General features: G+C 40.5%; 2 protein-coding genes across 3 annotated transcripts in view; one reads left to right on the plus strand and one right to left on the minus strand.

The window, feature by feature from the left end:
- Window positions 1–2,912, minus strand: part of sh3tc1 (SH3 domain and tetratricopeptide repeats 1) — a 32,355-nt gene extending 29,443 nt beyond the window's left edge. For both annotated transcript variants that reach the window (XM_030723299.1, XM_030723298.1), the window contains exons 1-2: window positions 2,775–2,912; window positions 1,828–1,902 (exon numbers count right to left, since the gene is read on the minus strand). In XM_030723299.1, coding sequence (XP_030579159.1) covers window positions 1,828–1,902; window positions 2,775–2,889 — 190 coding nt within the window. In that variant the 5' untranslated portion in view covers window positions 2,890–2,912. The remainder of the gene's footprint in view (window positions 1–1,827; window positions 1,903–2,774) is intronic.
- A 7,043-nt stretch (window positions 2,913–9,955) lies between these two features.
- On the plus strand, window positions 9,956–27,483 carry rab1ba (zRAB1B, member RAS oncogene family a). The gene is made up of 6 exons (XM_030723140.1): window positions 9,956–10,265; window positions 15,552–15,624; window positions 15,768–15,863; window positions 18,769–18,864; window positions 20,714–20,845; window positions 22,913–27,483. Exons 1-6 carry the CDS (start codon window positions 10,252–10,254, stop codon window positions 23,105–23,107), a joined length of 606 nt encoding a protein of 201 aa, XP_030579000.1. The 5' UTR covers window positions 9,956–10,251; the 3' UTR covers window positions 23,108–27,483.
- Window positions 27,484–27,874: the final 391 nt, after the last annotated feature.

Raw genomic sequence — 27,874 nt, forward strand, 5'->3', positions numbered from 1 at the left:
GTTAGGCCTGGAAAAATATTTTACTCTATGAAAGAGCCCTCTGTAAAACTAGGATATCTTACTATTCATCACTGATCGAGGAAAACAGGAACAACCCCAGGTTTGTTTTCAGCACTGTAGCCAGGCTGACCAACAGTCAGAGCTCTGTAGAGCCGAGTATTCCTTTAACCTTAACAAGTAACGACTGCATGAATTTCTTCACAGATAAAAATTTTAATCATCAGATGTGTCATTAAGTCCAGCAACTTTAATAACTGCTGATGTTTGCATAGACTCTTTCTCTCCAATCGATCTTTAAGTTAATTTAAATACACCATCAATGTACCTCTTAGACCCCATTCTTGCAAGGCTGCTCAAAGAAGTTTCACTATTAATTAATGTTTAATTATTAGCAGCGTTTAATGCTGCTGACCACAATATTTTACTGCAGCGATTAGAACGTACCATTGGATTTAAAGGCCCTGCACCGCAGTGGTGTGAATCATATCAATCTGATAGATTCCAATTTGTGCATGTAAATGAGGAGTCTGCCTCACACATAAAGCACTTGGTGACAGTGGGAAGGAGACGCTGGAGTTTCACAGCGTCTCCTTCCCGCTGTCACCAAGTGCTTGGGGGTCATGTTGGGGTTTCTAATATTGCATGGTCTTTACAGTGTAAAGAGCCTTGAGGCAACTGTGAATTGGAGCTATATAAAACTGGCCTGTCCTGTGTCCTCTTCTGGGCTGGTTTACCCACAGACAGTGTTTTTTGTTCCTGAGTCTGAGCCGGTACTGACAGATCCAGCTCCAGCCAGGTTCAGAAGGCTGTATTGTCCTCTAATTATAATACAGGTTTTTCCCAAGTTAGACCCACTACAGTACAGGTTAAAAGTTCGTCTATCAATCCATGTGCCTTCAAAACAGCAGCTGTAATTATGACTACTGTGCAGGTTGTAATATGCAGTATCAGTCTAAACTCAAAAGCAAAAATGAATCAATAACTAATTTAATCAGAGCCAAATACTATATTAATGTAAGTTGTTTATGGCTTCTGAAAGTGCTAAGCTAAGTCATAGTGTCAGAAACACAATTTTATCTTTAATATTAGACATTAAGATCAACTCACACACAGAGTTAAAATACAAACTGCCAGTGAGCTCCCTGTAAAACAAAGTCATCCAGTAATCTGAGCCAGTGATGACACTGAACGACTGTCTCACAGTTTAATAAGTGACTTAAGAAGAACTCATGAGTTCAAGGTATAAAACACTTTAAAATCTCTCATAGTTTTCTGCTGAGGTCAGATCTTTGCTCCTGTGATAGTCAGGCCCAAAATACTACAGAGAGCAATTCTCATCATACAGAAAGAAAGAAAGAAAGAAAGAAAGAAAGAAAGAAAGAAAGAAAGAAAGAAAGAAAGAAAGAAAGAAAGAAAGAAAGAAAGAAAGAAAGAAAGAAAGAAAGAAAGAAAGAAAGAACCATTGACTTCCAACTCATCTTTAATAGACCTCATGAGACTGTAGCAGGTTCAGACCTGATGGAATCCCAACATGTGACAGTGGTTCAAAGAGCTTCTAATAAAATCTCAGTCCTATAAATGAGCGTTAGTTTGGTCGCTGTAGAGAAAGTCCACAGTGTGGGTTCATTATCCTTCTACAATATGGATCCTTCTCCACAAGGATGTCAACCAGAGGGAGGAGCATGTCTCTAAAGGATGCAGAGGAATATCTCATCGGTGAGACTGGAGTTGATTTGACATTTGTGTCCAACTCCTTGAGACTTAAAAATGCACACCACATTTCACTGTGTGTTTGATCCAGTGCTGTATAATTTTCTCTCAGATTACCTGTTGGGAAGTTTTCCTCACATGCTGACAGCGTTCTCTTCAGACTTGCAGCATCTCTGGATAAACCACTCACAGCTAAAACCACAAAGAAACAAATGCAGAATTTACATTGCTCATTAAATTATTATTATTGTTTTACTGGTTATTGATCTGTGAAAAATAAAGGATAATTACAGATGTGTAAATAATATCTAAAACACAGAAGCACTCTGCAGTTGGATTCAGCTGTTTGCTGGTCAGTCATTGGTATCAGCCTTATATACTGCAAAATGGATTTATTAATCATCACATTTATTATACTAAAGGTATTGAATGAACACTTGAATTTGTAAAAAGAATAAAATAATCAGTAGACTCATCTACAGTGACATTAACCGTGGGATGGAGTTGGACACAAAATATATAAAAATAAACTACCTCAACCAACAGTAAAATCCTGTTTTTATATTAATGTGTGACTTATGACAGAGTCACAGAGGACATTTTTCTTCATTAGTCCCCTACTTTTAATTTTTACAATGTAAATATTTTTACACATTCTCTTATTTTCTGTATTTTTATACATTTTATATTCTGTAAACATTTTTATACATCCTATTTTATTTTCTGTATATTTTTAGATTATAGTATATTATATTTTTATTTTAGAAAGTTTGATTTTCTATTGCATGGCACTGAACAGGAGTGGCCCTCCAATCTCATTGTACATCCTGTATAATGACAATAAAGGCATTCTATTCTATTCTATTCTATATAAGAAGTGATGAGTATCTCTGAACTAAACTTCCTTTTACTTGTAACACAATAGGTTGTTATAGGCTACTTTTACTTAAGTCAGGCAGTCAGCTGCAACAGTTAGTGAGCATGGCCAATTAAAACAATAAAACTGAAAGACCCAACATATATTTGATAATCTGTGGCTATATGAGCAGGGTCTGACTCATTACCCATTCTGGTCGGCCGGGGTAGTATCTCTTCCATATGCCGGGACTGCTGGACGTCAGCGGAGAGCTCTTTCCGGTACCTGCGGCTCCCAGAGTCCCGCTCCAACCTGGCTGACATTTCCAAGACAACCGCAGACCCCAGTGACACAGTCAACAGAACATCGTCACGTGCCTCTGCGCGCGCGGGACACTTTGTGCAGTGAAGCGCACGAGACGTCCAGAGGTTTGGCCCCCTTTTCCCTTTCAAAATAAAGGCCTTGAAAAGTTTGGGTTAGGACACCTGTAATTTAATAGGAAAGAGTCCGAATTAAGAAACATCCTTTTCTTTATGAGCAGACATAATAATGGATTTGAAATTTATTCCTCGAGGAGATTTCACTAGAAAACGGTAAAGAAAAAATCCTTCTGAATTTCATACAATTATGTGCAATTTTTTTTTTGTTTGAGTGTGTCTATTTTTGTCCATCGTTTATTTATTTACCTTTTATTAAATTAACATTTTTATTCATAAAACATTTAATTTACCCACAACCCAATGTTATTTTTTACATTTTTTCCATCTGCATAAACGTCCTTATTTGATGAAATCTATTGACGATTGTACTGACACAACCTTTATTATGAAGTTAAATTTAGTTTATTTCCTGTGTTGCTTTCGTGAACCTGACCCGACCGCCACACTGATGTGCACTGAACTGAAAAGGCTGTGGTTTCAATTCAGTTTTTATTTTTAATATTCATGCTGCCACTTGTTTATATGTCCATCAGTTCAAACAACTACAACAATTCATTAATTCTTCTGTTTTTAAAGGCGATGTTTGGACAGTCTCTCCTTAAAATTCAGCTGTGCAGACTTCAGTTTAATAATCACCCACTGAACAAATAAGTCACATGCTACTATCAAATCACTGAATGGGGTGGACCCAGGTGACAGACCAAAGGATCAGCATTTTTTTATCAGATGAATGCACTTCCTGTCCTAAACTTTTTCCGTCAACTTTTGTCTCTGTTTGCATGTGGGTGGGTTTGAGTCTGAGTCTTCCCCCCTCAAATATCCCAGGAAAAGACTCAGCACTTCCTTTCCTCCAGTCAGTTCCTCTGTCAACTGACAGTTTCAGCCAACTAGCAGCAGTGTAGTAGAAAAACTCAGGAATTTATGACGCTGTCACAGTCACAAGATACTTACTTAGAAATTTACTGCCATGTACTGTACTACTTCAGTTCTTTTTATTGTACACAATAGTGAGATGAGTCAGTCAGATTAGTGGGGGTAAAATACAGTGTCAGCAAGTTTTGAGCAGGAGTATTGTCCCTGCCTTACATTCTCCTTTATGGTTTGTACAGTGGAATTGGATGGATTACGACTGGCAACATTTCTTCATAAAATGCCAGTCACATGACTGTGATGAGTTGAAAATGACTGCACACACACACACACACACACACAAATTTAAATCATCTAATGAATAAATGAAGATAATTACAGTGATGCACAATCCATCAGGAGACACAAAATAACCAGAGACAAAATAGCAACATAAAGACAAATAAAGAGACCCCAGTAAGTTACAAAATTACAGGTAAATGACTGCAAAGAGAAACAGCTGGACACTGGTACACAAAGATAAACAAGAACACATACAAAATGATCACATGAAAGCACAAATGTAATACAAAGTGTCACACAAAGACACAAACTCAATCCAAAGTGACACAAAAGGTGTTAGGTGTAATGGGTTACACTTGCAGTACGCATGATTACAGCATGTGATCACAGTAATGTGTTACTTTGTAATGCATCTGTAATCACATTACATTTTTCAGTAATTCAGTAATATAATGCACATTACAAGTACAATCAAGTAAGTAGTGAGTAAAATTTATAAAGCGCTTTAATAAAGCTTTATAAATAAAGGAATAATCACAATAAAATAGAAAATTAAAGTCATGGCCTCCTGGGCGAACTCGATCTTTCACTCTCTCTCTCTCTTTGTTTCTGTCAGTGTGAATGGGAGTGTGTGTGTGTGTGTGTGTGTGTGTGTGTGTGTGTGTGTGTGTGTGTGTGTGTGTGTGTGTGTGTGTGGGAGAAGATTGGTTTTAGAACTGAAGAAGTTTTTTGGATTAGAGGTGAACCATCTTAAAGAAGTCCAGTCACCTTTTTTCAAGCTCCAGTGATACTATGACCTGGACGACTGAGAGCCTACACAGACATGTGTGTTTGTTGTTATTCTCTCTCCAGAGGTGGGGCCCTGCGTGAAGCTCCACCCCATTGGTTACTCACCTGCTGCATCTCTGATTACATAATTTATTGCCACTGGCCTGATGAGGGGCTCTGCTTTAAGAAGCTGGCGTTTGAGACTGTTGCACAGCTTGTGGTAACAAGCTCGGCTCAGCTAATGTTCTTTTGCAATCAACTACTGCTTCCAAAATTCACCGGTGTTTATCTTCCTCTAGACCTGCATCTTTGCCCAGGAGAGCAGTGGAGAGAAAAGGTGAATTTCATGAACATCAGGTAATCACAAAGACCAACCTTAGATGTCTTATGCTGATATTGTATAAAGAGGCCATCACAGTGATGTGGCTGGGCCACCTCATGCACAAAGTGTGAACCTGGAAAGGCAGTCTGCTGTAGTGCATGTCTGTGCATCTCATAGCCAGGCTGACACCAAATATGGAAATTCTAGTAACAGTCAGTGCACATGTAACAGTTCAGGGGAACTGCTGCCGGGAGCCACGAGGCCACACAGGACAAAACAGCTCTGAAGATGAAGACGTTTAGGGGGTTGACCAGGTTGACCTCCACAAAGGAGAAAAAAACAATTCGGGGGGCAGGCTGTGGGGCCAGTGGCAGAGATGGATCAACTCTGGGCCACGGGGCCAGCGGGAGCGAAGGAAGCCCTCTGATGGTCGATGTTGGTGAAGGCAATGGACGGAGGCAGCAGGAACCCTCGGGTGGCTTGGCTGGAGGCTGATGACAGTGAAAGGTGGGATGGCTGGAGGCCAGCATCGGAAAGGGGGTCCCTCTAGGGACTGACGTCAATGGGGGCAATGGGACACCACAGACACAGCTGATGTCAGACCCTTAGACTCTGGCTCAGGAAACTCAGGCGGACCATGATGGTGCTGCAGCTCGGACTTCTCTGGGGACGCTGGAGGATCAGGACCCTCAAACTCAGGTTCAGGTTCAAGAGTCTCATACTGGAACAGCATCTCATATCCAAGTCTATACCATTTGACAATATTATTCCTCTCCCCAAAGGCAGACAGAGAGTAATTAGAGGAAATGTCCCATCAGAGGTGCAGTAAACTGTTGAACATTACGCAGACTGAGAAGTGAGCTTCAAGTGATGAGAGTAAAACTGAAGAGACACTTGCCATACAGAGGTCATCAGCTGTCTCAGACTGTAGCCTGGTCTAAACTTGCTCAAGCACTGCATATACTGAACCAGATTCATCCACAGTATAGGGACGTAAGTATCACAGATGAGGCTGAGCTATGTGATCCATCACTTCCTGATGAAGATGAGGATGAAAACATGGATGAGGAGCATTATGATGAAACTGATTTGATGAAAGTTGACAGGTGTGAGAATAAAGTACTGTGTGAAACAGAAAATGAGTCTGAAAATGAACAGGATATGGGCATGTTATTCTGTGATTTTGAACAACCACATGAGCAGATGAGAGATGATACAGAGCAAGCAGATGAAATGTCTAATTCAATTCACTTTAATTTTATTTATATAGTGCCAAATTACAACAAACAGTCGCCTCAAGGTGCGTTTGTTACCTCAAGGTAGAATTACAGAGAAATGAACAATCACTTGGTGACAGTGGACATGATGTACACTTGCCTTTTAAGTGTACACTTAATCAGTGTATATTTATGATTACATTCTTTTTTTCTCTATTAAATAACCTAAAATTAAAACCTAAAATTACATACTGTAACTTTAAAGGTCCTGACTTGCATGTTTAATCTTTAAGCAGAAATACACTGGTCAAAAAATTAAAGGTACACTTTGAGAACATGTAAGATCTCAATGGGAGAAAAAAAATCATGCTGGACATCTATACTGATATGGATGGGTAAGGAATGAAAGGAGGCCACATCGTTTGATGGAAATTAAAATTATCAACCAACAGAGGGCTGAATTCAAAGACACCCTGAAAATCAAAGTGAAAAAATGATCTTGGAGGCTAGTCCATTTTGCCTAAATTTCATTGCAGTGACTCAAAAATGGTACTCAGTAGTGTGTATGGCCCCCCCACATGTTTGTATGCATGTTTGACAATGTCGGGTCACGGTCCTAATGAAATGGCAGATGGTATCCTGAGCGATTTTTGGGCATTGCTGAGTTCCTGAACAGTCTGAGCTGCAGCCTCGTGGTGCTGGATTGATCGAAACAATGTTCCAGAGGTGTTCTTTTGGTTTTATGTCAGGCAAGTGTGGGGACCAGTCAGTGATATTAGTCCCTTCATCCTCCAGGAACTCTATGAGCACACCCCCTTTGCTTTTTATATAGGCAGCTCCAGTTCTGACATCTCTTCAGATGGTTTTACTACGACTAAAATAAGGTAAACACAGCCACATCTGTCAGGATTGAGGGTGAATGAGAACCCCAAATGCAGACTCGAGAGCAGGCAGGGATCAGATGAGAACAACCCTCATTGGAGGTGTAAAAAAAGTTCATGAATAAACATAGGAATTGCTAAGGGAAACACCAGGAACTTGGGGGATTACAGGGGGCAACAGGAACAACAGAAATCACAGTAAAAGTATGACATGATGAAGAACAGACTAACTGAGGGAGTAAATACACAGGAGGTGATGAGGTTAAAGTAAAATGGTAAATGGACTAGTTCTTATATAGCTTTTCTACTCAGTATGAGCACTCAAAGCGCTTATACAACATGTTTTACATTCACCCATGCACTCCCATTCATACAAGCACTTCCATGTTTACTAAGCTAAGTGCTTTTTAATTGGCTAACATTCACACACATTCATACTCCGACGGGACGGTCGGAGAGCAACTTGGGGTTAAGTATCTTGTCCAAGGATACATTGGCATGTAGCCTGGAGTAGCCAGGAATTGAACCGCTGACCTTCCGATCAGTAGGTGACCTGCTCTACCTACTGAGCTACAGCCACCCCGGCTGGAGACAATTTGGGAACCTCAGCTGAACTAAATCTAATAATGAGATTCAGGGAAGTAAATTAGGAACAAGGCACAAGGACACACACCTGTCAAAATAATACAGGAAGTAATTAAATCGGGAACACTAACAGTGACAGAGACATAACTATAGATGGGGAACACGAGGGAGGCAGGGTAAACAGAAGGAATACTCTAAACACAGCAGTAACTGGAACAAAAGGCACACGGCTGAAAACACAATAAACAAACTAAGAAACAAACTGACGACAATTAATAATCAACAGAACTTGGGAATCCAAAAACACAAAACGCTGGGTCAAAGACACAGGACCATGACCGCTTCACTATTTTTAAAGAGGCACACATCTTAATGCCAGTGCATTACTTACTACAGTAAGTCAGGAGTTAGCACACATTTAATGTTTTAGCATCTTCTTGTTTGAATGGACAGTTAGTCACTGTTATTTCTTGTTATGCTTTTTTAGACAAAGAAATTGCATTACTCAGACGATTTGCAAATACCACTTATCTGCAAATCAAATCGCTACTTTTTAGCACAATATTAAAGAGAATATAAACAAACTTTTTAACTGATTTACATTAAATACAGAGCTCTGTACGGCCTAGTCTCATCTGTTAAAGGCACAAGGCACCAGTGGTGAACCTGCCAATTCTGGTATTTTATGGCAAATGCCAGTTGGGACTCCACAGTGTCCGGCAGTGAGCTCAGGGCACCCTCATGAAGTCTGTTTCGAATTGTTTTGTCAGGGACCAGCAGTGGCCTGCTGGAGGTCATTTTGTGGTAATCATCTTCCTCTTTGCACAAAGGAGCAGATACCGGTGCTGCTGATGAGTTAAGGACCTCCTCCGGCCCTGTCCAGCTCTCCTTGAGTAACTGCCTGTCTCCTGGAATCTCCTCCACGCTCTGAGACTGTGCTGGGAGACACAACAAACCTTCTGGCAATGACACATATTGACGTGCTGGAGGAGTTGGACTACCTGTGAAACCTCTGTAGGGTCCAGGTATGGCCTCATGCTGCCAGCAGTGACACTGACCCTAGACAAATGCAAAACTAGTGAATAAATGGTCAAAAGATGAGGAGGAGAAAAATGTTAGATGCCTCCACCCATTGATTCTGTATTTGTATTGGGTGTTAACAAATAAAAACCAGTCTTGTTTTGGGGGTTGTCTCATTGTTACCCCTCTAGTGTTCATGAAATTGTTAATTTCATGAACACCAAAGCAGCTGAAACTGATTAACAACACTCGCTGCTGCTTAACTGACCAGATCAATATCCCAGAAGTTTAATTGACTCTAATTGAAACTGATTAAAAAGTGTTCCTTTAATTTTTTTTTTTAGAATATATGGTTGAAATGGTCTTTCACAGGTGTACACAGATTGCAGTGGCACAGTTGAGGGTTTGTGCTGTGACAGGAGAAATAGATGAACTGTATAGTAAAATCTGCATTCAATATACTACAGCATCAAATATGTGGTCTATGGAGGAATAGGAAATACATACACATAATGAGGAAATAAGGAAAGCTAGCAATCTCATTATAAATAAATATTGCTGTATGGAAATTTTGAAATAAGTCTGTGATTGCCTTTTTAATTGCAAAAATGTTTTAAATTAATTTATATACCTTATTTTATATTGTTGCATTACTATGATGACCGTAGGTACATGTATATAAATGAATAAATCATATAATAAATCAATGAATACTTTTTATTTAAAAACAAATATACACACAAACACACACACACACACACATATATATATATATATATATATATATATATATATATATATATATATATATATATATATATATATATATATATATATATATATATATATGCACTCTATGGATACAGATAAATCTTTATAAAGATTTATCTGTATCCATAGAGTGAAATGTGTGATTTAAACTGCCTTTAAAAAATAAAAACTACAAATCCCAGGACCGCTGTAACGTAAGCTTTGCCCAGATCTGTAGTTACACGTCAGCGTTCGTCACTACCGCACCTGCGCAGCCATCTTGAACATTTAGCAAGGAACGGGCACAGAAAGGCAGAAATAAGGGAGCCAAATATACCAACCTAACTGGATGACACAAGGTTATGTCCGCTAGGATCAAGGCTGTATGAGACAACAAAAGTCGAATAGAGCGGAACGATCAGGGGCAGTAACGGTGACGGTAAACAACCATCTAAGTGCCTCTGATAACCGGACATACAAGCCGTCTTTTTTGCCGGAGTAGGAAGGAAGCGCCGATTTGCCGACAGAAAAACACATCGACATTGAAAACATGAATCCCGAATAGTGAGTTTTACATCAAACGTGCTCAGTTGTACGGTGCTCTTTGTTGCGTTCTGCCAGAACTGGTTTTATGGTGTTGCTTTATGCTAGAATAATTGTGCTAATATTATGGAAAACGACAGCTCACGGGCTTTTGTAAACAGGGCGCGAGCAGCTTGTTTAATGGGTCAGTTTTCCAAACACGTCTTCTCCAAACATCAGCTGACAGCCTGCTCGTCCCTCCCCGTTTCGCCAATGACACGGGACCTTTCACCGGGACCAAAAAAGAAAAGAAAAAGCAGTCCTGTCTATTCAAGTAGAATAAAAAGGTTTAGAGAAACGCTGCCATTGTTCACTTCAGACACTAGAGTGAAAACTAGTAGCGTTACGCTGGGCAGTACTGATGTGACGGCTGACCTGCAGCCCGGGTGAACATGCTCAGCCCACTGTGTTTTGCTTTGTTTCTCCATGGAGACAGCCGCATACTGGAACACACAGGGATAGAAATGTAACATTTTCTTATTAAGGGTTAAGTGCAAGTGGGACTAGTTGTATAGCAATGATTTGCGAAGACAGTTCATGTGTGGATTTGTTTTTGTGTTTGTATTGGGTGTTGCCAAATGATAACACGGTTTCCACACATTGGTAAAAACTTGATTCAAAGTTGTGGCTAACGTTAGAGCAGATGATTGACAGCTGACACAAGCAGTCCTGAAATAACAGCATAGCTACTTCCCCCAAATCTCTCCTCCTTTTGCTGAACTGCTCACAGTGGCTGTCCTGCGGCCCACAGTGCTGAATCCAGGTGGAACCCTGTGGGACTAGTTTAGTTAACACATCTGCGCAGTTCGCCTACAATTTGTGTTCTTCCACTGGCTAACCATGTGACTCTGCCTCAGCATTGCCTATCATGGCACACTGTGTCTTAGTAGGTGAGCTATTACTGTGAAACCCAGTTTGGATAATTAATTTATTAATGAATAAATGATAACTAATTATTCATATTCAAACATTTTGTATTACTTTTTTGTAAGTCAGATGATTGTTTGATTGGATAGAGCCACTGTAAGCATATGGTGAGACCACCGTTTGGTTTGTCAGGTTTTTAAATGTCAGACTGTTGTTGATCCTCCTCCAACGTGTAACACTTAATGTTTTCTTTGAAAGATCTAGTTTTCCAGTGTAGTCTTCATTTTAATTTCACTTTTCCTTTTTGTCAAGAATGGAAATCTTGACAAAAATTCTTGAGTGTTGTGGGTTTTTTTTTTTTTTTTTTTTTGACAACATAAACAAAATTTTCATCCTAAGGTATCAAATCAGGAAAAGTCAACTTTCTGATGTGGTGTAACTGGGTTGTGTCAGTCAAAAGCTTTGCTTCTTATTTGGTGTGTAGATAAGGTGTAAGGCTGTGCAGTGATCTGTAGAGTTAAGAGTGACTAGAGATCCTGGTATCTCTTAGCACCAGTCCACTTCATTACAAACTGTACAAATGGGAGCTAGGTTGATTTCAACATTGGTGTTGCATAAAGTGTTTATGAGATGTTATCATTTGATCAAGAGCCAGCCTGTCTCACAACAGGTCTCAGTTTTCTATAACACAAAAATAGCACTGGCATCGGGCTGTTCTCTACAACATTCTGTGCTATGTGTCAGATTCATGTGATGGTGTTTTTCTCTCAGTGATAGGCTGAGGTCAGCGGTGGGCAATGTTCAGTAATTTTGGGACAACCTCTGCATTGAACTGAATTTCATATCTTAACCACCCCATCATTTTTTCTTTTATGTTTCTCAACTTTGTTGTAATTTTTTTTTAAAGTGGTCTTGAGCGGTAGTTCTCAAGACTTTCTGAAGGTCTTTCAAAGTTTTTATTTGGACATTGGCTGCTTTCTTTTTTTTTTGTTATGGTACTTAACAGTGACCCATACATCATTCAGGTATGGGCAGTCTTTTTCCTCCAAGCTTGGGTTCTCCACCAGAGGCCTGGGAGCTTGAGGTCCTGCGAAGTATTTTACCTGTTCCCAGGACTGCGCTCTTCTGGACAGAGATCTCGGATGTTGTTCCTGGAATCTGCTGGAGCCATTCTCTCAGTTTGGGGGTCACTGCCCTGAGTGTTACCTTTACCTTCCACATCCTCTCTAGCTCTTCTCTGAGCCCTTGGTATTTTTCAACCTACTTGTGTTCTTTCTTCTAGATGTTGCCATCACTTGGTATTGCAACATGTATCCCTACGGCTTTCTTCCTTTATTTGTCCACCACTATGATGTCTGGTTGGTTAGCCATCACAAGTTTGTCTTGTCCTGTCTGTCTGTATCTGAAAGTTCCATTTTGACCTTGGGACTTCCGGGTCATACTCTACACAGATGTTCCTGTATACTATGCCGGCCACTTGGTTCCATGAATGCCCTGCCTGCCTGCTTGTACCCTGCTGTTATGTGCTGGATTGTCTCGGGGGCATTGATGCACAGCCAGCACCTGGGGTCTTGCCTTGTATGCTAGACCCTAGCCTCTATTGATCTTGTCCAGCTTTTGGTATACCTCTTCAGGCAGTTAGTCAAGGCTGTGAGTCTTTGCTTGGTAGTCTCCAAGGCCTTAGCTATGGACAACCTCTTGTATATGGTAAAACACACTTACATTTACCCATTCACACAAGCACTGTTTTCTATTTCGAAGTGCTTTCTATCTAACATTCACACACATTCATATTCTGACGGTTGCATCGGATTCAGCATCTTGACCAAGGATACTTTGGCATGTGGACTGGAGCAGCCAGGAATCAAACCACCAACCTTCCAATTAGTAGATGACCTGCATTACCTCCTGAGCCAGAGCGTGTTCTTAACTTCTATAAAGTTAAGAACAAGGGTTATTAATCAACTAAAGTGATCTGAAGATTGGGAGTGTCAGTCCTGTATTCTAGTCGATTAGTAAGAGAAGACATCCCCTCTTAATGAGTTATTTTAACTGTCCCGGCCAATGACAGATTGGCACGAATCAGAATGTCAGAGATGTAATAGCCCATCCAGCTCATGAGCCATCAAAATTCAGGCATCATTGCCAGCCACAGCTGTAACCAGCAATGAGGTCACAGGGGCAATTTTTTTTTTTTTTTAAAACAAGGCAGTAAAAATTGGCATAAATTAGTATGTGACACCCTAGATAGCCTTTACTTTGAAAAGACTATGAAGTTATGGCACACCCTACAGCGCGGGTCTCAAACTCGCGGGCCACATCCCCTCAAATTAAGATGAGTTAGTGAAATGTCAAAAAGGTAACTTAAAGGGCCAAATTGTCTTATGTTAAAGGGCCAAATTGTCTTATGTTAAAGGGCCAAATTGTCTTATGTTAAAGGGCCAAGTTGTCTTATATTTTTGACATCAAATTGTGGACCGGAAGTAGGGGGCGGGGCCGGATGTGGCCCGTGGACCGCGAGTTTGAGACCCCTGCCCTACAGTGTTAAGGGAGTTAGGCTAATGAATAATGAGGGACGGTAATTTGTGCAGGTTACACACAAGCAGTTAATGGTTACCAAAGAGGCACAGTGTCAATTTTGTGCCTGAAAGCTGTGGGGCAGGGTGATGCATTCGCAAACTGCACCCATGGGAGTGGAAAGTTCTTTGGGGCAGGCTAATTTATATGCAAAGATGCAGTCAGGCAAGAGCTGGGTTAATTAGTAGTTCAAAAATGAACATGTACTAACAAAAATTATTAAGGCTTCAAACCTGCAGGGCGAGGAATAAGTGAAGAATAATAGTACAGCTTTACAATTTCGGCATTGCATTCACAGCTTTGAACCGTCCACCTGTGACATTTACACATTAGTTCTAATAACATCTCCCCCAGTCATTCCAAATAAACAAACACTTCAACTATCATAAATCCCAACAAAAATCAGACCTGCTTTTTCAGCGTTAAATTTAACATTAAATTGAGAACAAACCTCAGTAAATCATGTTTATATGAGTCATTTCAATATTCTCCCCCCAAACTTTTGTGGAAGGGAAACACCTAAAATGCAGTAAGGTCAGCCACCAAAACAGCTGACTGTGGAGTATTTAGGTGTGAGGAAATTTCACGACTGGACTTGTTGCACAGGTGGCGTCCTATCACAGTACCACACTGGGATTCACTGAACTGAGAGCGACCCATTCTTTCACTAATGTTTGTAGAAGCAGTCTGCATGCCTGGGTGCATGGTTTATACACCTGTGGTCATGAAAGTGATTGGAACACCTGAATTCAATGATTTGGATGATCGAGCGAATACTTTTATATATTTATATATTTTTATATATAGTGTAGTTACTGTGTAACTTCCAAGATGCCCACAGCTTAGGATCTGGTGGTAAATCTGGTGGTGGCAAAAAGTGGATGATTCCTGCACTCCACCCGATCTGTCACTGAAAAGTGTTAGAATTCAAAATTTACCAGGGAACAAGTAAAGGGAGTGAGATGGCATCAAAGTCTGAGAGCAGGTAACTGGCACACAGGAAAGAATGGAAAAGAGAGGAGACATGGAGGAGAGAGCTGTAAACAGTACGTAAGAACTGATGAATGTGACCTTGACCTTGAGCACAGTCTGGGCAAAGACCTATTTGGTGGTTGTTGTGTCCACGTTTAATTCTCACCATTACTGCAGTCGGTCCTTTGACTAGATGAGCTAATAAAGCTGAAGTGTATTAAACTGTTAGATCCTGTCCTTGAGGAGGTTGTCCTCTGTGCCAGCCTCTGCACCCAACACTGTATTGGTGCATAGAGTGATTGTCATGGCACACAAACACAACAGTCCATTTACCATTTAATGCCACAGTTTTGGATTTTCATATTAAATATGACCAAGGTTTGAAATGTGTATCTGATGTTATTCCTCATTGCCATAAATCTCATTTGTTATCCAAAAACTATTAAAAAACAATGAGCCACACTGCTGGACTATGAGGTGTATTCCTTCATTACCATGAATACACTGTACTGTTTTTCAACTCTAAAGCCGTTACACCATCCTGCTGTAAGGAAGTAGAAAATTCACATTCATTGTAATCCAGTTTAAATGATCACTGAATTGTGTTCATTGAAAGACAGAAAAGTAGTAGAAAGCATTCCACCTTAAGTTGACAGAAATGGCACAGATTTCTGGTTATTGATTTATTTTTGGAACAGAAAGTTGGTTAAGGTGAACTAACACTGTCAGCTTTATCGTCCAATAAATATTGGCAGGAAGGCGTAGAATTTTGTTGGTGTACATTTGTAAATAATTGGTTAACATTATTTGTCTTTGTTCTTAAGTTTTCAGCCCAGTTCTTTTCTTTTTCAGTGACTACCTGTTCAAGCTCCTGCTCATTGGAGACTCTGGTGTAGGAAAGTCTTGTCTCCTGCTGCGCTTTGCTGTAAGTAGTTCTTGCTCACTGTAAAACATTTTCATTTCTGCTGGACTGTGAATGTGTGCCCTTTGCTCATTTTGCTTGTTGGTCTGACCGAGTCATGCTGTCCCTCCCTTTATCTGCCCCCCCCCTTCATGCCGCTTTTCTAGGATGACACCTACACAGAGAGCTACATCAGCACCATTGGAGGGGACTTTAAGATTCGCACCATCGAGCTGGATGGCAAGACCATCAAGCTGCAGATTGTGAGCCCACATATATATATATACACACACACACAACACTCTTTGTTACACTTACCTGAACTGAGCAGCGCCGGGTGATCAGCCGCTGGCTAGAACCCTGAAACTCTGGATCACAAGTGACATAAAGGCAATTCTCAACCACACAAAGGTAGCTTTTAAAGATGGTGGCAAAGAACTGCAGTTTGCATATAAACAACACTTTTGAGTAAATGATGCTGTCCTCTACATACCGTATTTTTCGGACTATACGTCGCTCCGGAGTATAGGTCGCACCAGCCAAAAAATGCATAATAAAGAAGAAAAAAACATATATAGGTCGCACTGGACTATAAGTCGCACTTTTTTTGGGGGGGGGGGGGGTTATTTGATAGAATCCGAGACCCAGAGCAGAAATTCCATCTTGAACGGCAATTTAAAATAATAATGGATTATAGAACAGGACGAACACGGTTACGCCTACGTTATGCTAACGTAACACGTTCAGCTACATGACCCACAACGAACACCTGTTCGGTATGTTAACGTAACATTAAGTTATTCAGATAACCATAGCATAAAGAACATACTAACAAGTTAACCAAACCATCAATCCATTGAATTCTTCATCCTCGGTGTCACTTCTAAACAATTCCGTACACTCCGTAGACGAAGCACCGCTTCCTCTTCTGTGTTGCGTTAGTCAGACTCGTCGTCAGCTGCAGTTCCAATTATTCCAGCCTTTCTGAATCCCAACAGGATGGTTTGTCACTGAAGCCCATGTTTTCTTGATCCATCCAATGACTTCCAGGAAAGTTGGGTGGCGCATTCTCCCAGTTGCCGTTAAGCTGTGCTCTCCATCCATCATCCACTGCGCCCACAGGTTACGCAAGACTGCCTTAAAGCTGCAGTTCACGGAGATGTCAAGTGGCTGGAGTATTTTGGTTCATGTGTTATAAATGTCACATATACGTCGCTCCGGAGTATAGGTCGCACCCCCAGCCAAACTATGAAAAAAAGTGCGACTTATACTCCGGAAAATACGGTACTTCACCAAGCCCTAGCTCATCTGGAGGAATCTGGCGCTTATGTGAGAGTTATGTTCTTTGAATTTTCAAGTGCTTTCAATACCATCCAACCAAATATACTGAAAGACAAGCTCACAGAGTTGGGTGTAGATTCTTTCGGTTTCCTGGATCAGAGACTGCTTGACAGAAAGGCCACAGTTTGTCAGGTTGGAGAACTGTGTTTCTGGGACATTAATGAGCAGCACGGGGGCTCCACAGGGACTGTCCCAGCTTCATTCCTTTTCACATCATATACAGCAGACTTCAAATACAGTTCTGAGTCATGCCACATCCACATACATGGATGACACTGCCACTGTGGCATGTATCAGGAATGCACAGGAATCTGAAAATGGGGATCTTGTTAAAACCTTCAGCGACTGGAGTCACAAAAACAACCTCCTATTGAAGAGCCCTCTCCAGCCTGTGAAAGTTTGCGGGGTGGACACAGAGGTAGTAACAAAAAATAATTATCTAGGTTTACATGTCGATAACAAACTAGACTAGTCCCCGAATGCAGACAGACTATACAAAAAGGGGCAGAGCCATCTCTTTTTGTTAAGAACACTAAGACCTCTTGACATCTGCAGTAAAATGCTGAAGATGTTCTATCAGTCTGTGGTGGCAAGTGTGCTGTTCTATGATGCAGTCTGCTGGGGTGGCAGCATCAGAAATGAGGATGCAAGGAGATTGGACAAACTAGTGAGGAAAGCTGGCTCTGGAATTGGAACCAGACTGGACCTGCTGGGAGAGGCGGTGGAAAAACTGCACACCAAAGATGTTAGAAGCCATCCTGAATAACTCTGATCTCTGACTGTATGGAGCAAAAAAAAACCATCAGTACCAGAAAGCTCCTCCCTCTCCATTGTAAAAGAGAGATACAGAAAATAATTCGTACCCACGGCCATCAGGCTTTTCAATTCTAGCAGACAGCAGATGAGCTATGTCAGACATATAAATTTCCCTCTGGGATCAATAAAGTTCTTCTTATTCTTATAATCATGACATACCTCTTTATGGCCGAAAAAAAAAGTTAATAAACTGAAATTATTGACGTGATAATATTGAAAGATGAACTAGCGGAATGTGATTCTTGAAACCAACTCAAGACAACTGCAGAGATGATGTCCCAAGGCTAAGTTATAGCTCCTCTGCATGGCTCTCAACAAAGAGAAAAAGATTACGGCAAGTCTAGTAAAGTAGGCGCTGTGTAGAATGCTTGCATGTGATTGTTCAACAAGCCAACAGCAAGTCATTTGTGGATGATGATGCTTTGTGTCGAGTTCATGGTGAAATTGACACAAAGCAAGTCAAAAGCAAGTCAGCCCATTATTTTTGATACTTTCTCTAAAGAGAAATTCCCTGCCCAGCATAGTTTCTGGTAGGGGCAAAGGCCAATAACAACACAAATACAAGGAAGAGTATCCCACATTTTCATTTGTTACACATATTTTTGATACTGCCCCAAGTTTTACTGATGTGTTTCTGCAAAGCTTTCTATTGTACAAAGGAGTTAACATGTTAGAGCCGACATTCTGCTGGATAACAAACTTCTGATCTATTGACAATTTTATAGAAGTGTTAACTCAAATTCTTAACAAATCATAAATCAGTGACAGCACAGGTGATCTTTGTTCTGTCATCAAATGTACCATGGAATTAGGATCAATTATGGGCATCCGATAAGAGCTAATAAGAGTCAAGACTGCTAAACTGAGGTTGTTCATGAATGTTATATATTTCACAAATATAAAATAAAATTCTCACAGCAGATGAAAGGAGGAAATGATCTCTATGGCTGTATTTGTAATGCCTTCTCCCTTTCCCTGTTTTTTTTTTTGTTTTTTTCTCCCCCCCTCTAGTGGGACACTGCGGGTCAGGAGAGGTTTCGCACCATCACCTCCAGTTACTATCGTGGAGCTCATGGCATCATAGTTGTTTATGATGTGACAGATCAGGTGAGTCAGCAGTCTGCACTTAATCCTCAGAGCAGGCATAATGATAGGGTTGCACTTTTATGGTTTATTGAATCAAAAGTAAAACAAATATTTGCCAAGCTGTGCTACTTTTATTTGTTTGAAGTTTGAAGTTAGTAAAAAAATGACAATTTTTGTCTTGCTGTGTGTAGCACAGGCATGCCTGGGGGCACCCAGGGGGGACTAAAAGTACATGAATAGAAGTTTAGGACAAGGCCTCCAAATTTGGGCAAAATAGTTTTGTAGAAGGTAATCAGAATTCTCCTGAAGGGTTTACTATTATAAAAATAGGGCTGTAATGATATCCAGACTTTGGGGTCATTCCATATGAACTCAACCAAAAAGTGAAAATCCTTCTTGGGTCACCAACTCAGATTTGAGTGAAAATTATTATGAACGTACCTCTATGTGTATAATGAACACATGCAAAATAGGCCTCAGCTCCAAAGGGTTTCTGAGATATGGCCCATTGGGTGCCGTGCCCTATATTTGACCTTGTGAATCATGATTTTCAATTTTCTAACATTTCAACAGGTAATATATCCCACATGAATAATATGCTTAGCCTGAAAATTGGTGTCCTGGGTAATTTTGGCCCATACTTTCAGAATTTGGCATCATAAATGTTGTATCTTCTCTCTTTCCCAAGTTATTAACCCCTTAAAAACCAATACTTTTACCAGTGAAAATACAAAATTCAGATTTCAATGTTCTCCCATTAATGCCATATTCCTATTATTTCAGGACAGGTGTGTGTGTGTTTGGGGAAGATTAGCTCTGTAGGAAGCATAAAATTGGAATTAAGAGACTCAGAAAAGGCTTCCGGGTGAAAAAAAGGACTTTTTTGCCTGTCCGGTTGGGCACCTGGGCAATTGCCCAAGGCAATGCCACTTGGTCAACATAATTTTACATATCTTAACTACATTTCCTCAAAAGTTCTACTTGTTTTCTCATCTCCTTCTTTGTTTTATAATCATTTGAAATATAGGCTTTTTTTTTTTTTTTAACCAAAAGCGCCCTCTATTATCTCTCTTTTTCCAGCATAATTTAAAGATTCTCACCCATTCATCAATTCCAGACATTGCTAAAGAAACAGAATTACATCACATTTCATATAAGGTTGATTCATCCTCCTAGAAAAAGGTGTTTTTGACAAAAAAATATTAAATAAAAGAAATCTTGGTTTCTTGATGAAAACATACTTCATCATCTTCATCTAAGGAGAAGCCGCACCGCCAATTCAGTAGCTGTCTGTCTCCTGCTTGCAACTGCTTTATTGCAATACGTCCCGTTTTTGTACAGTATATATATTTTTTTATCACAATCTTCATCTAAGGAGAGCCCTGTTTTGCTCCTGTCATGCCTGTTGGAGGCCATGCTGAATCTGCATCAGTTTTGCTAAATGAGCACCTTTTGTTTCTACCAGTCAATGATGATTCAGTGCCAATAACGGCTGATGCAATCACAGTAGGCCTATTTCATTTCTGTATGATGCTATAGGCCTACCAGTGAAGGATTATGCAATACCAATAACAGCTGATGCTATCACACAGTGCCTAGCTAGAAGATGATTCAACATTTATAAAATGTGAGTGATGCAATTCTGTTTCTTTATGATTTTAGCATTTCTTATTGCTGCTTCTCACTTAGCCATTCACTTTTGACTTGATATGGTGAATAAAGTCACTAGACACCTGGAAATTATGTGTTCCAGAACTTGCACTTCCAAGACATTTGTTCCACCTTGAGATTTCTACTCCCAAGAAGCTGAGGGGCAGCACTGGCGGCTGACAGTACTTTTATAATTCATACTCACATTCTTGTTGTGCAGGAGTCCTATAACAATGTCAAACAGTGGCTGCAGGAAATTGACCGCTATGCCAGTGAAAATGTCAACAAGCTTCTGGTGGGCAACAAGTGTGACCAGACCACTAAGAAAGTAGTGGACTATACAACTGCAAAGGTAAGGCTGCTTTCTGCTGATGAGGCTTCAGTGTTGTGTATCTTACACACACACACACACACACACACACACACACCCCTGCTCAAAAAATTAAAGCAATGCTTCAAAACACATTGGATCTTGATGGGGAAAAGAAAAATCATGTTGACATCTAAACTCTAATGGACTGGGTAATGTCTTAGGAAAGAAAGGATGCTGCATCTTTTGATAGAAATGAAAATTATCAAACTACAGAGGGCTGCATCCAAAGACACCAAAGTCCATTTTGCCGACATTTCATTGTAGCACCTCAGAATGGTACTCAGTAGTTTGTGTGGCCCAAGGCCCTTTATATTACAACGATATGTTATAAAGAGCCTACAATAATAAAAAAAAACCAAAACAATCAGCTGGCTTCCTGTGACAACTGGAAGGAAACTCCCTTTAACACAAAGGAACCTCTGGCAGAACCAGGCTTAGTGAGAGGGAGCCATCCACCACAACTGGTTGGGTGGGATTAAGGAGAAAGACAAGAAAGCAGAGAGAAACTGTACAAAAGGCAAACTGTGAAGGAGAGAGAGACAGATTTTAATAATTAATAATGATTAAATGCATTAGTGGTGTTTAAACACAGAGATAAGTGAAGAAGCCCCCAGCAGCCTAAGCCTGTTGCAGCATGCAGATACAGCCACTTAAAATGGCTGGCTGGTCCTTGACAGGACCATGTTGGATACTTGGCAGATCCTTGGCTGATCCTCCACTGGCGCTTGACCGTAATGAGATCTCCCGCCTGTTAGGGCTGCTCAATTATGGGAAAAATCATAATCACAATTATTTTGGTCAATATTGAAATCACAATTATTTAACATGGTTACTTATATTGATGAGTATATTGGCTTTGTAAGCATCCTGCATTTATTGCACTTGAAGAACAGTGAGGCGACTGTTTTTATTGTGATTTGGCGTTTTATAAATAAAACTGAACTGAACACCTTGAAATTTAGTGCACTTCTCTTGAAAATAAACACTAAATTGAAAATAAAATACAGGATATATAAATAAAATAAAATAAATAAATACATTATAAATTAAACACAAATAATAGACATAATTCCATGAATTTTGCCAAGATCTCCAACACCACTGAAGCCCCAAACGATGCTTTAAGCAAACAAATGAAAAATTGAGTCCAACCAGCCTCATACATAACCTCCACATCTGCTTTAAAACCTCTGAGGAAGTTTTTTTCTTTATTTAATTTTCTTTTAAATTATATCTATTCTTTAGGTTAGATTGAAATGAAATGATGAAGAAATGTTTGCTGGGATTTGTTTTGGTGATTTGCAGTGCAAAATGCCTGAATGGCAAATTGATTGTAAAAGTTTATCTATTTTACATTTTCAAAACTTCAAAAGTTTTTATATTTTGCCAGGTGACTTTTTTTAAAGTATGAAAGCTGTCAAAACAATTTGAAACAATACAAGTCAATGTTTTTGTGAACGATGGTGCAATTGAGCGAGAGGGGCATGTTTATAGGGGGAATTAGATTCGCCCCAGAAGAAGGAAGAGAGACTCCCAGCGGCTGGGAACTTGCTGACAGCCGACAGTTCTAAGTGGCTCTATCTCTAACTAAGGGATAGTTCAGGGTGACCTGATCCACCCATAAGTAAAAGCTTGATCAAAAAGGAACGTTTTTAAGCCTAATCTTAAAAATAGAGCGTGTCAACAGTCTAGCTTCGTAGTAGAAGAATCTGGGTGTTGAAGTGGCCCACCATTCAAAAACGGGAAACATTTGGCACATCAAGAAACATTCTTGCAGTCAGTCGCTGGCTGATCGCACGCACGTCACCAATGGCTGCGTTTCCTCTATAGATACATTTTTACATACATTAAAAAGAAATCTCACCTAAGATATATGTACTGTATGAATGAATGTATTTTGTTTTTCTTCATTCATTGAAAGTCTAAATAGTTCCCACCCAGACTTTGGACTGAAATATGTGCTCTGACAGCACATTTGTGCTCAGACGAGGTGTGAGCTTGGTGTCTGACAGTGTTTTCACTGGAAGTTTCTTCTCATCTTTTCAGGAGTTTGCTGACTCTTTGGCTATCCCCTTTCTGGAGACGAGCGCCAAGAATGCCACCAATGTAGAGCAAGCGTTCATGACCATGGCAGCCGAGATCAAGAAGCGCATGGGTCCCGGGGCCACAGCCGGTGGCGACAAGCCCAACTTAAAAATCGAGAGCACCCCTGTCAGGCAGTCTGGAGGGGGCTGCTGTTAAAGGACCTACTCTCTCACCACATCAGCCATGTCTTCACTGAAATTTCAGTGTCTTCTCTTCTCTGTGTTCCCTCCCATCACCTGTACCACTCACTCCCCACCATTCCTTTAGAACACCATATAACCTACACCCCCCACCCTGACTGTCCCTCTGTCACCTGCTTGGACAGAGGAGTAAACTGCAAGAATGTTTATGTCAGATTGAATCTATAAGAGGGTTAATTCAGGCCTGTAGAGCCTCCAGACTACACAGAGATGAAGGCAACCAGTAAACAGACACTGAGTCAACTTTTATTTTCTGCCAAGAAGGCAGAATATGATGTGGCAGACGTTCGGTATTGATTTAGAGTGAAATGGAAGTGCAAGATTACATTTAGATACAAGTGAGGTTATCTCTACAAAAACACACTCATGCACATAGTAGTCAGGTGGCGTGGGTTGCAGAAATTTAAGCCTTTTGGCCAAACGCATTTCTCCTCGGGCCGTGTCCGTATTTGCTGATCTCAACCCAAACTTTGTTCCCTAGAATTCATTACATGCGCACAGTCACACAGCTACACACTGTAGATGACCTGCACTCAGTAGGATATGTTCCTGAATAGTTGCAGTCTGCTAACAGTGACTCATCATTGCTACTTCCTGAAGAGGGTCCAGGGAAAGCCCAATCAGGGAGCCTCCTCTCTCCCATCTGTCTCCTTCCTCTACTGATTCACTTTTTTATAGTGTGTTTAGACAAAAAGCAAGGTGAATGTTTTTATTATTTAACTCATGTTTGAGGAGTCTGCATTCTTTAGCCTCAGCTAGCCAATATACTAACCATGCAGACATATGCTGTGAGCCAGCAAGAAACAAACCCATTGACTGTGTCTAAGGGAATCTCTTTCTGTGCATCGTCTCTGCTGTTTTGCTCATGTCTGTATGTTTTGAAGCAGTTAACACCCCCCCCCCCGCGCCCAACTCAAGCATTCATGTCTAACTCTGCTCGTGCTCATGTATCTGTCATGTTTAATGTACAGTCACATTGTCTTTTGTGTCTGAACACACTTTGTTTTCACTCTTCTTCAAACAAACTGGGTCTCTCTGCTAAGGCATTTATGGTGCTGCGCTCAGTTGTATCCATGTAAAGAGATGGGAAGTAGCTGTGTGAAAGATGGGAAAAGGAGCACTTGCTTTCAGTCTCTTTATAGTGGCCAGTTGTGTAAAAATGCAAGTAAGCAAACTGGTTTGATGCAGCCCCACATTCCACTATAAGAAAGCAGGTTTCAGCTGCACTGTCATACTTTAATTTGGAGCACGCTGAAACTTTGTTGGTATTTGTGTCACCAGTCTGATTTTTTTTTTTGGGTCAAAAATTCTGCTATCAATTAATCCACCTATATTTTTATTCATCTGTACATCTACATACATACAGTATATGATTATTGTCATGGAGATGGAGCTTCTTTGTTGGATAAACTGTGAGACCATTTCTAAATTATCCCAAGCATCTTTTTCCATGCTATGGTCTGTTAAAAAGGTTTTTATATTGGACAGTAGACATGCTGATTTGCCTTAGGTCATGAAAATATTTCTGAGACATTGCATGTAGATAGTGAGACATGACAAAGCTGGAGGTGAAGGCATTTACTCAGACTTACCCACGTTTCACCCAAAGGCTACAAAACCTCGAGTCCCAGGAACTTTTTTCATTGCAGTCTGAAGTCCTGGGACAGTTAGTCCACTGAAATATGTAAAGGACTGGAACGCAATAAAGATGAGCAGCCATTTTATATTGTGTTGCTTCCTGTTCTCTGCTCTCTGTCTGTCTGACTGTCCAGGCTGAGTACAGTACACAGAGCAGAGAGGCCACGGTGGACAGGATGAATTTGCTCTTTGGTGGCATTAAAGTGCCTTCCCATTGGGTCGTGTGGAAGGGTCGTCACACTTCTTTGTGTTTTAGAATGTAACCACTGTGAAACTGAGAATATTATTTAATTTCTCTGCATAACTGCTTTGTTTTGGCTAACACCGCTCCTCAGCTCGCTTTACCGCCGCTGCTTCTCTCTTGCTCAATTAACCGTTTACGAAGAGTAAAAATTTCTGCCCGACAGCAATTTAAGAGCTACAGAGGAGACTGAGGGCGAAATAACTCAGCTAGCTGAAATCGTGTGAGTACAAGACCAAAATGTTCAGCGCTGCAAGCACCACCTCAGAGTTCCTGAACTATCAGAAACTAGAAGTTTTTTAGGAGCTAAAATCATTTTCATTGGGACTAAATTTCAGCCCCTGCAGTGGAAACTCTAAAGGAGCTGAGTTCCTGAGGAAGGTTCTTGTGATAGAAACAGGGCTTTATTCTGACAAAAGGAAACCAGTGACAATATCCTGCAATGATCTTAAAATAAATTTTTTGTTAGTATTGTGGTTTTATTGTTTGGGTTTTTGTTTGTTTGTTTTTTGTTTGTTTATGTATTGTCTAATTGAGTTTTTTTTTGTACAGTTAGCTCTGTTAAGCGCAGATTTCAGGTCATTTCCTTCTTGCTTGTTGCAAGAAGCAAGTGGCGTGGGTGTGTCTGCTGGCTGAGGGAGTGGGGGAGTGTGTGTGTGTGGGGGGGTGTTTCAGACAAACTATTGTTCTTTTCCTGTGATGAACCACGTGTGTTTTGTTCCATCCCAGAATACGCCTGGTTCTTCAGCGGGTTCTTTAGTGCTGTTCTTTGTGTAATTTCCTTTATATTTGTGTGGGATTTTTAAAGCCTTGTAAGAAATATTGTCCAATCACATCCCTAGACAAGAATGTTTTCAGGTGCTCTGAACAGTGAATCGTAGTAATGTGGCTGCCAGTGCAAAAAAACAAAAAACAAACTATCCCCTTTAAAGCTGGCAGCAAGTGCATCTGTTTTTTATTTTCTGTTTGTTTGTTGCCTAAACTTTCAACTGGAACTTTTGTATATTTGACAACTGCGCAGACTACCTGAAGTTGTGAAATGTGGGAGAAAAGATTGTTTAATGGTAGTAAGCTGACTGAAGCAGATCAGTTAGAAAAACAAAAGATTTTCAGCAGAAATTCAGCTCCCAGAATAGTTTTCAGTGAGCTTTGATACCGGCACTGAGAGGAGCAAGCTGGAGTGAGCAGATTTGAAGAGCCGTTAGCCATTTTCCAATACTGTCAGCTGTTGGAGTAGTGATGCTGGAATTAGAAAGGTAGGAGTCTGTTTACATGCCTGGAGCCTGAAGCGCCTCTGTGCTTCTCTGAACTGTATTAGGTCCCGGTAGTATTTCCAGGGAAACTTGTAGGAATGTGAGCAACAGAGTATCCCACTGCCCTGACTGAGGGGCCTCCACACAACAGTGAAAATCAGCTTCTGTACATGAAACCTGATCAGTGTGAGCCACAGCATGTTACCCTGTGAGAACTGGAAAAAAAAAGTTAGATTTTAAAATATACTGTGCAGGAATAGCTCTCGCTGCCTTCTGTTATTTGGGACGCAGCTGTACGTACCAGCTGTGGTCACTGTTATCATGTGTCTTGTGTTTCTGTCTTGTTCTTGATCTTCTGACCAAATTTGAGCTCCCAACTATCCCCTCTTTCCAAATATGTCACAGAAACTAGATGAATTCCTCAAGATCAGCCCAGTCTCTGACCAGTTCCTGCTGTCACACAGGTGACGCTCACCCTAGCTTGGCTCACATTCCTGGTTCTCTCTTCAAGAAGAACCTGGCAACATTTTTGAGCTGAGGTGAAGTTATCACAAAGAGCATGAATATGCTGTCCATATGCCTGACTGACTCTCCAGTGAATCAGGTGTAACAGTAGCCTAACCTGAAGATGAGGTTTGTGTGGAGCCAAACTGGAAGCTCCAGTTTTCAAGTGTGGGATTTGAATTTGACATCAGGGGCGGGGAAGGCAGCGTGAAGTGTGTGGGGGGGGGGGCAGAGTGGGTGTCGTGGCGTAACATTTCAGAACTTTTGGGACACAATTTGACATCCTGGCATTACACCAGTCTCAATTAAGTAGATGCTGAACAAGCAATAATTTAAATCTTACACACACACGATGATGATGATGATGTGCTTTGATGATTAATTTCTTCTTTAAATGTTTTCTATCAGCCAGTCTTAATATTCTTTAATGTAGTCATTGAATACTATACTGTTGTCTAGGCCAAGGAAGTATGAGGGGACACTGGACAGGGTGTGGTTAAACACTTGCAGAGTGGGGATTTTGGTTCTGAATGTGATTCATGTGAAACACTTGACTTTATTTTAAATTGCCATTTTGATTTCTTTTGGGTGAATTTGTTTTTCTTTGTCATTTGCGCACTCATTCGTTGCTGTTCAGTGGCTTAATAAAGACGCAGTAGTTGGTGTTTGTTCATAAAAACAGGAGTTCAGCTGTCACCTGCTTCCTTTTTTTTTTCCATTTGACTTGTTCACTTTGGTGCTGTCCCTACTTAGGTTGGTGATGGCTGTTTGTGTACATCTTAAGTGCATGTGTGTGTATATATATATTTTTATATATTTTAATTCTTGTAGAGTCTTTACCTTACAGTATAAAGCACTTCGAGGCAAGTTTGGTGCTATAAATAAAACTGAATTGGAAAACACAAAACAAACAAAAAATATATACACACACATGCATGCACATACAGAGGGTCAAACCACCACCTCCTGGTTGATAGATCAATTCAGTTCAATTTCAATTCAGTTTTATTTATATAGCTCCAAATAACAAGATCAGTCGCCTCAAGACGCTTTATATTGTGAGGTAAAGACCCTACAATAATACAGA

The sequence above is a fragment of the Archocentrus centrarchus genome, unplaced genomic scaffold, assembly GCF_007364275.1.
Source record: "Archocentrus centrarchus isolate MPI-CPG fArcCen1 unplaced genomic scaffold, fArcCen1 scaffold_24_ctg1, whole genome shotgun sequence".
In the NCBI taxonomy this organism is placed as follows: Eukaryota; Metazoa; Chordata; class Actinopteri; order Cichliformes; family Cichlidae; genus Archocentrus; species Archocentrus centrarchus.

Coding starts and splice junctions, on each gene's coding strand:
- rab1ba (XM_030723140.1), top strand. Junction 15,864..18,768: donor AGACCATCAAGCTGCAGATT/GTGAGCCCACAT, acceptor CCCCCCCTCTAG/TGGGACACTGCGGGTCAGGA. Junction 18,865..20,713: donor TTTATGATGTGACAGATCAG/GTGAGTCAGCAG, acceptor CTTGTTGTGCAG/GAGTCCTATAACAATGTCAA.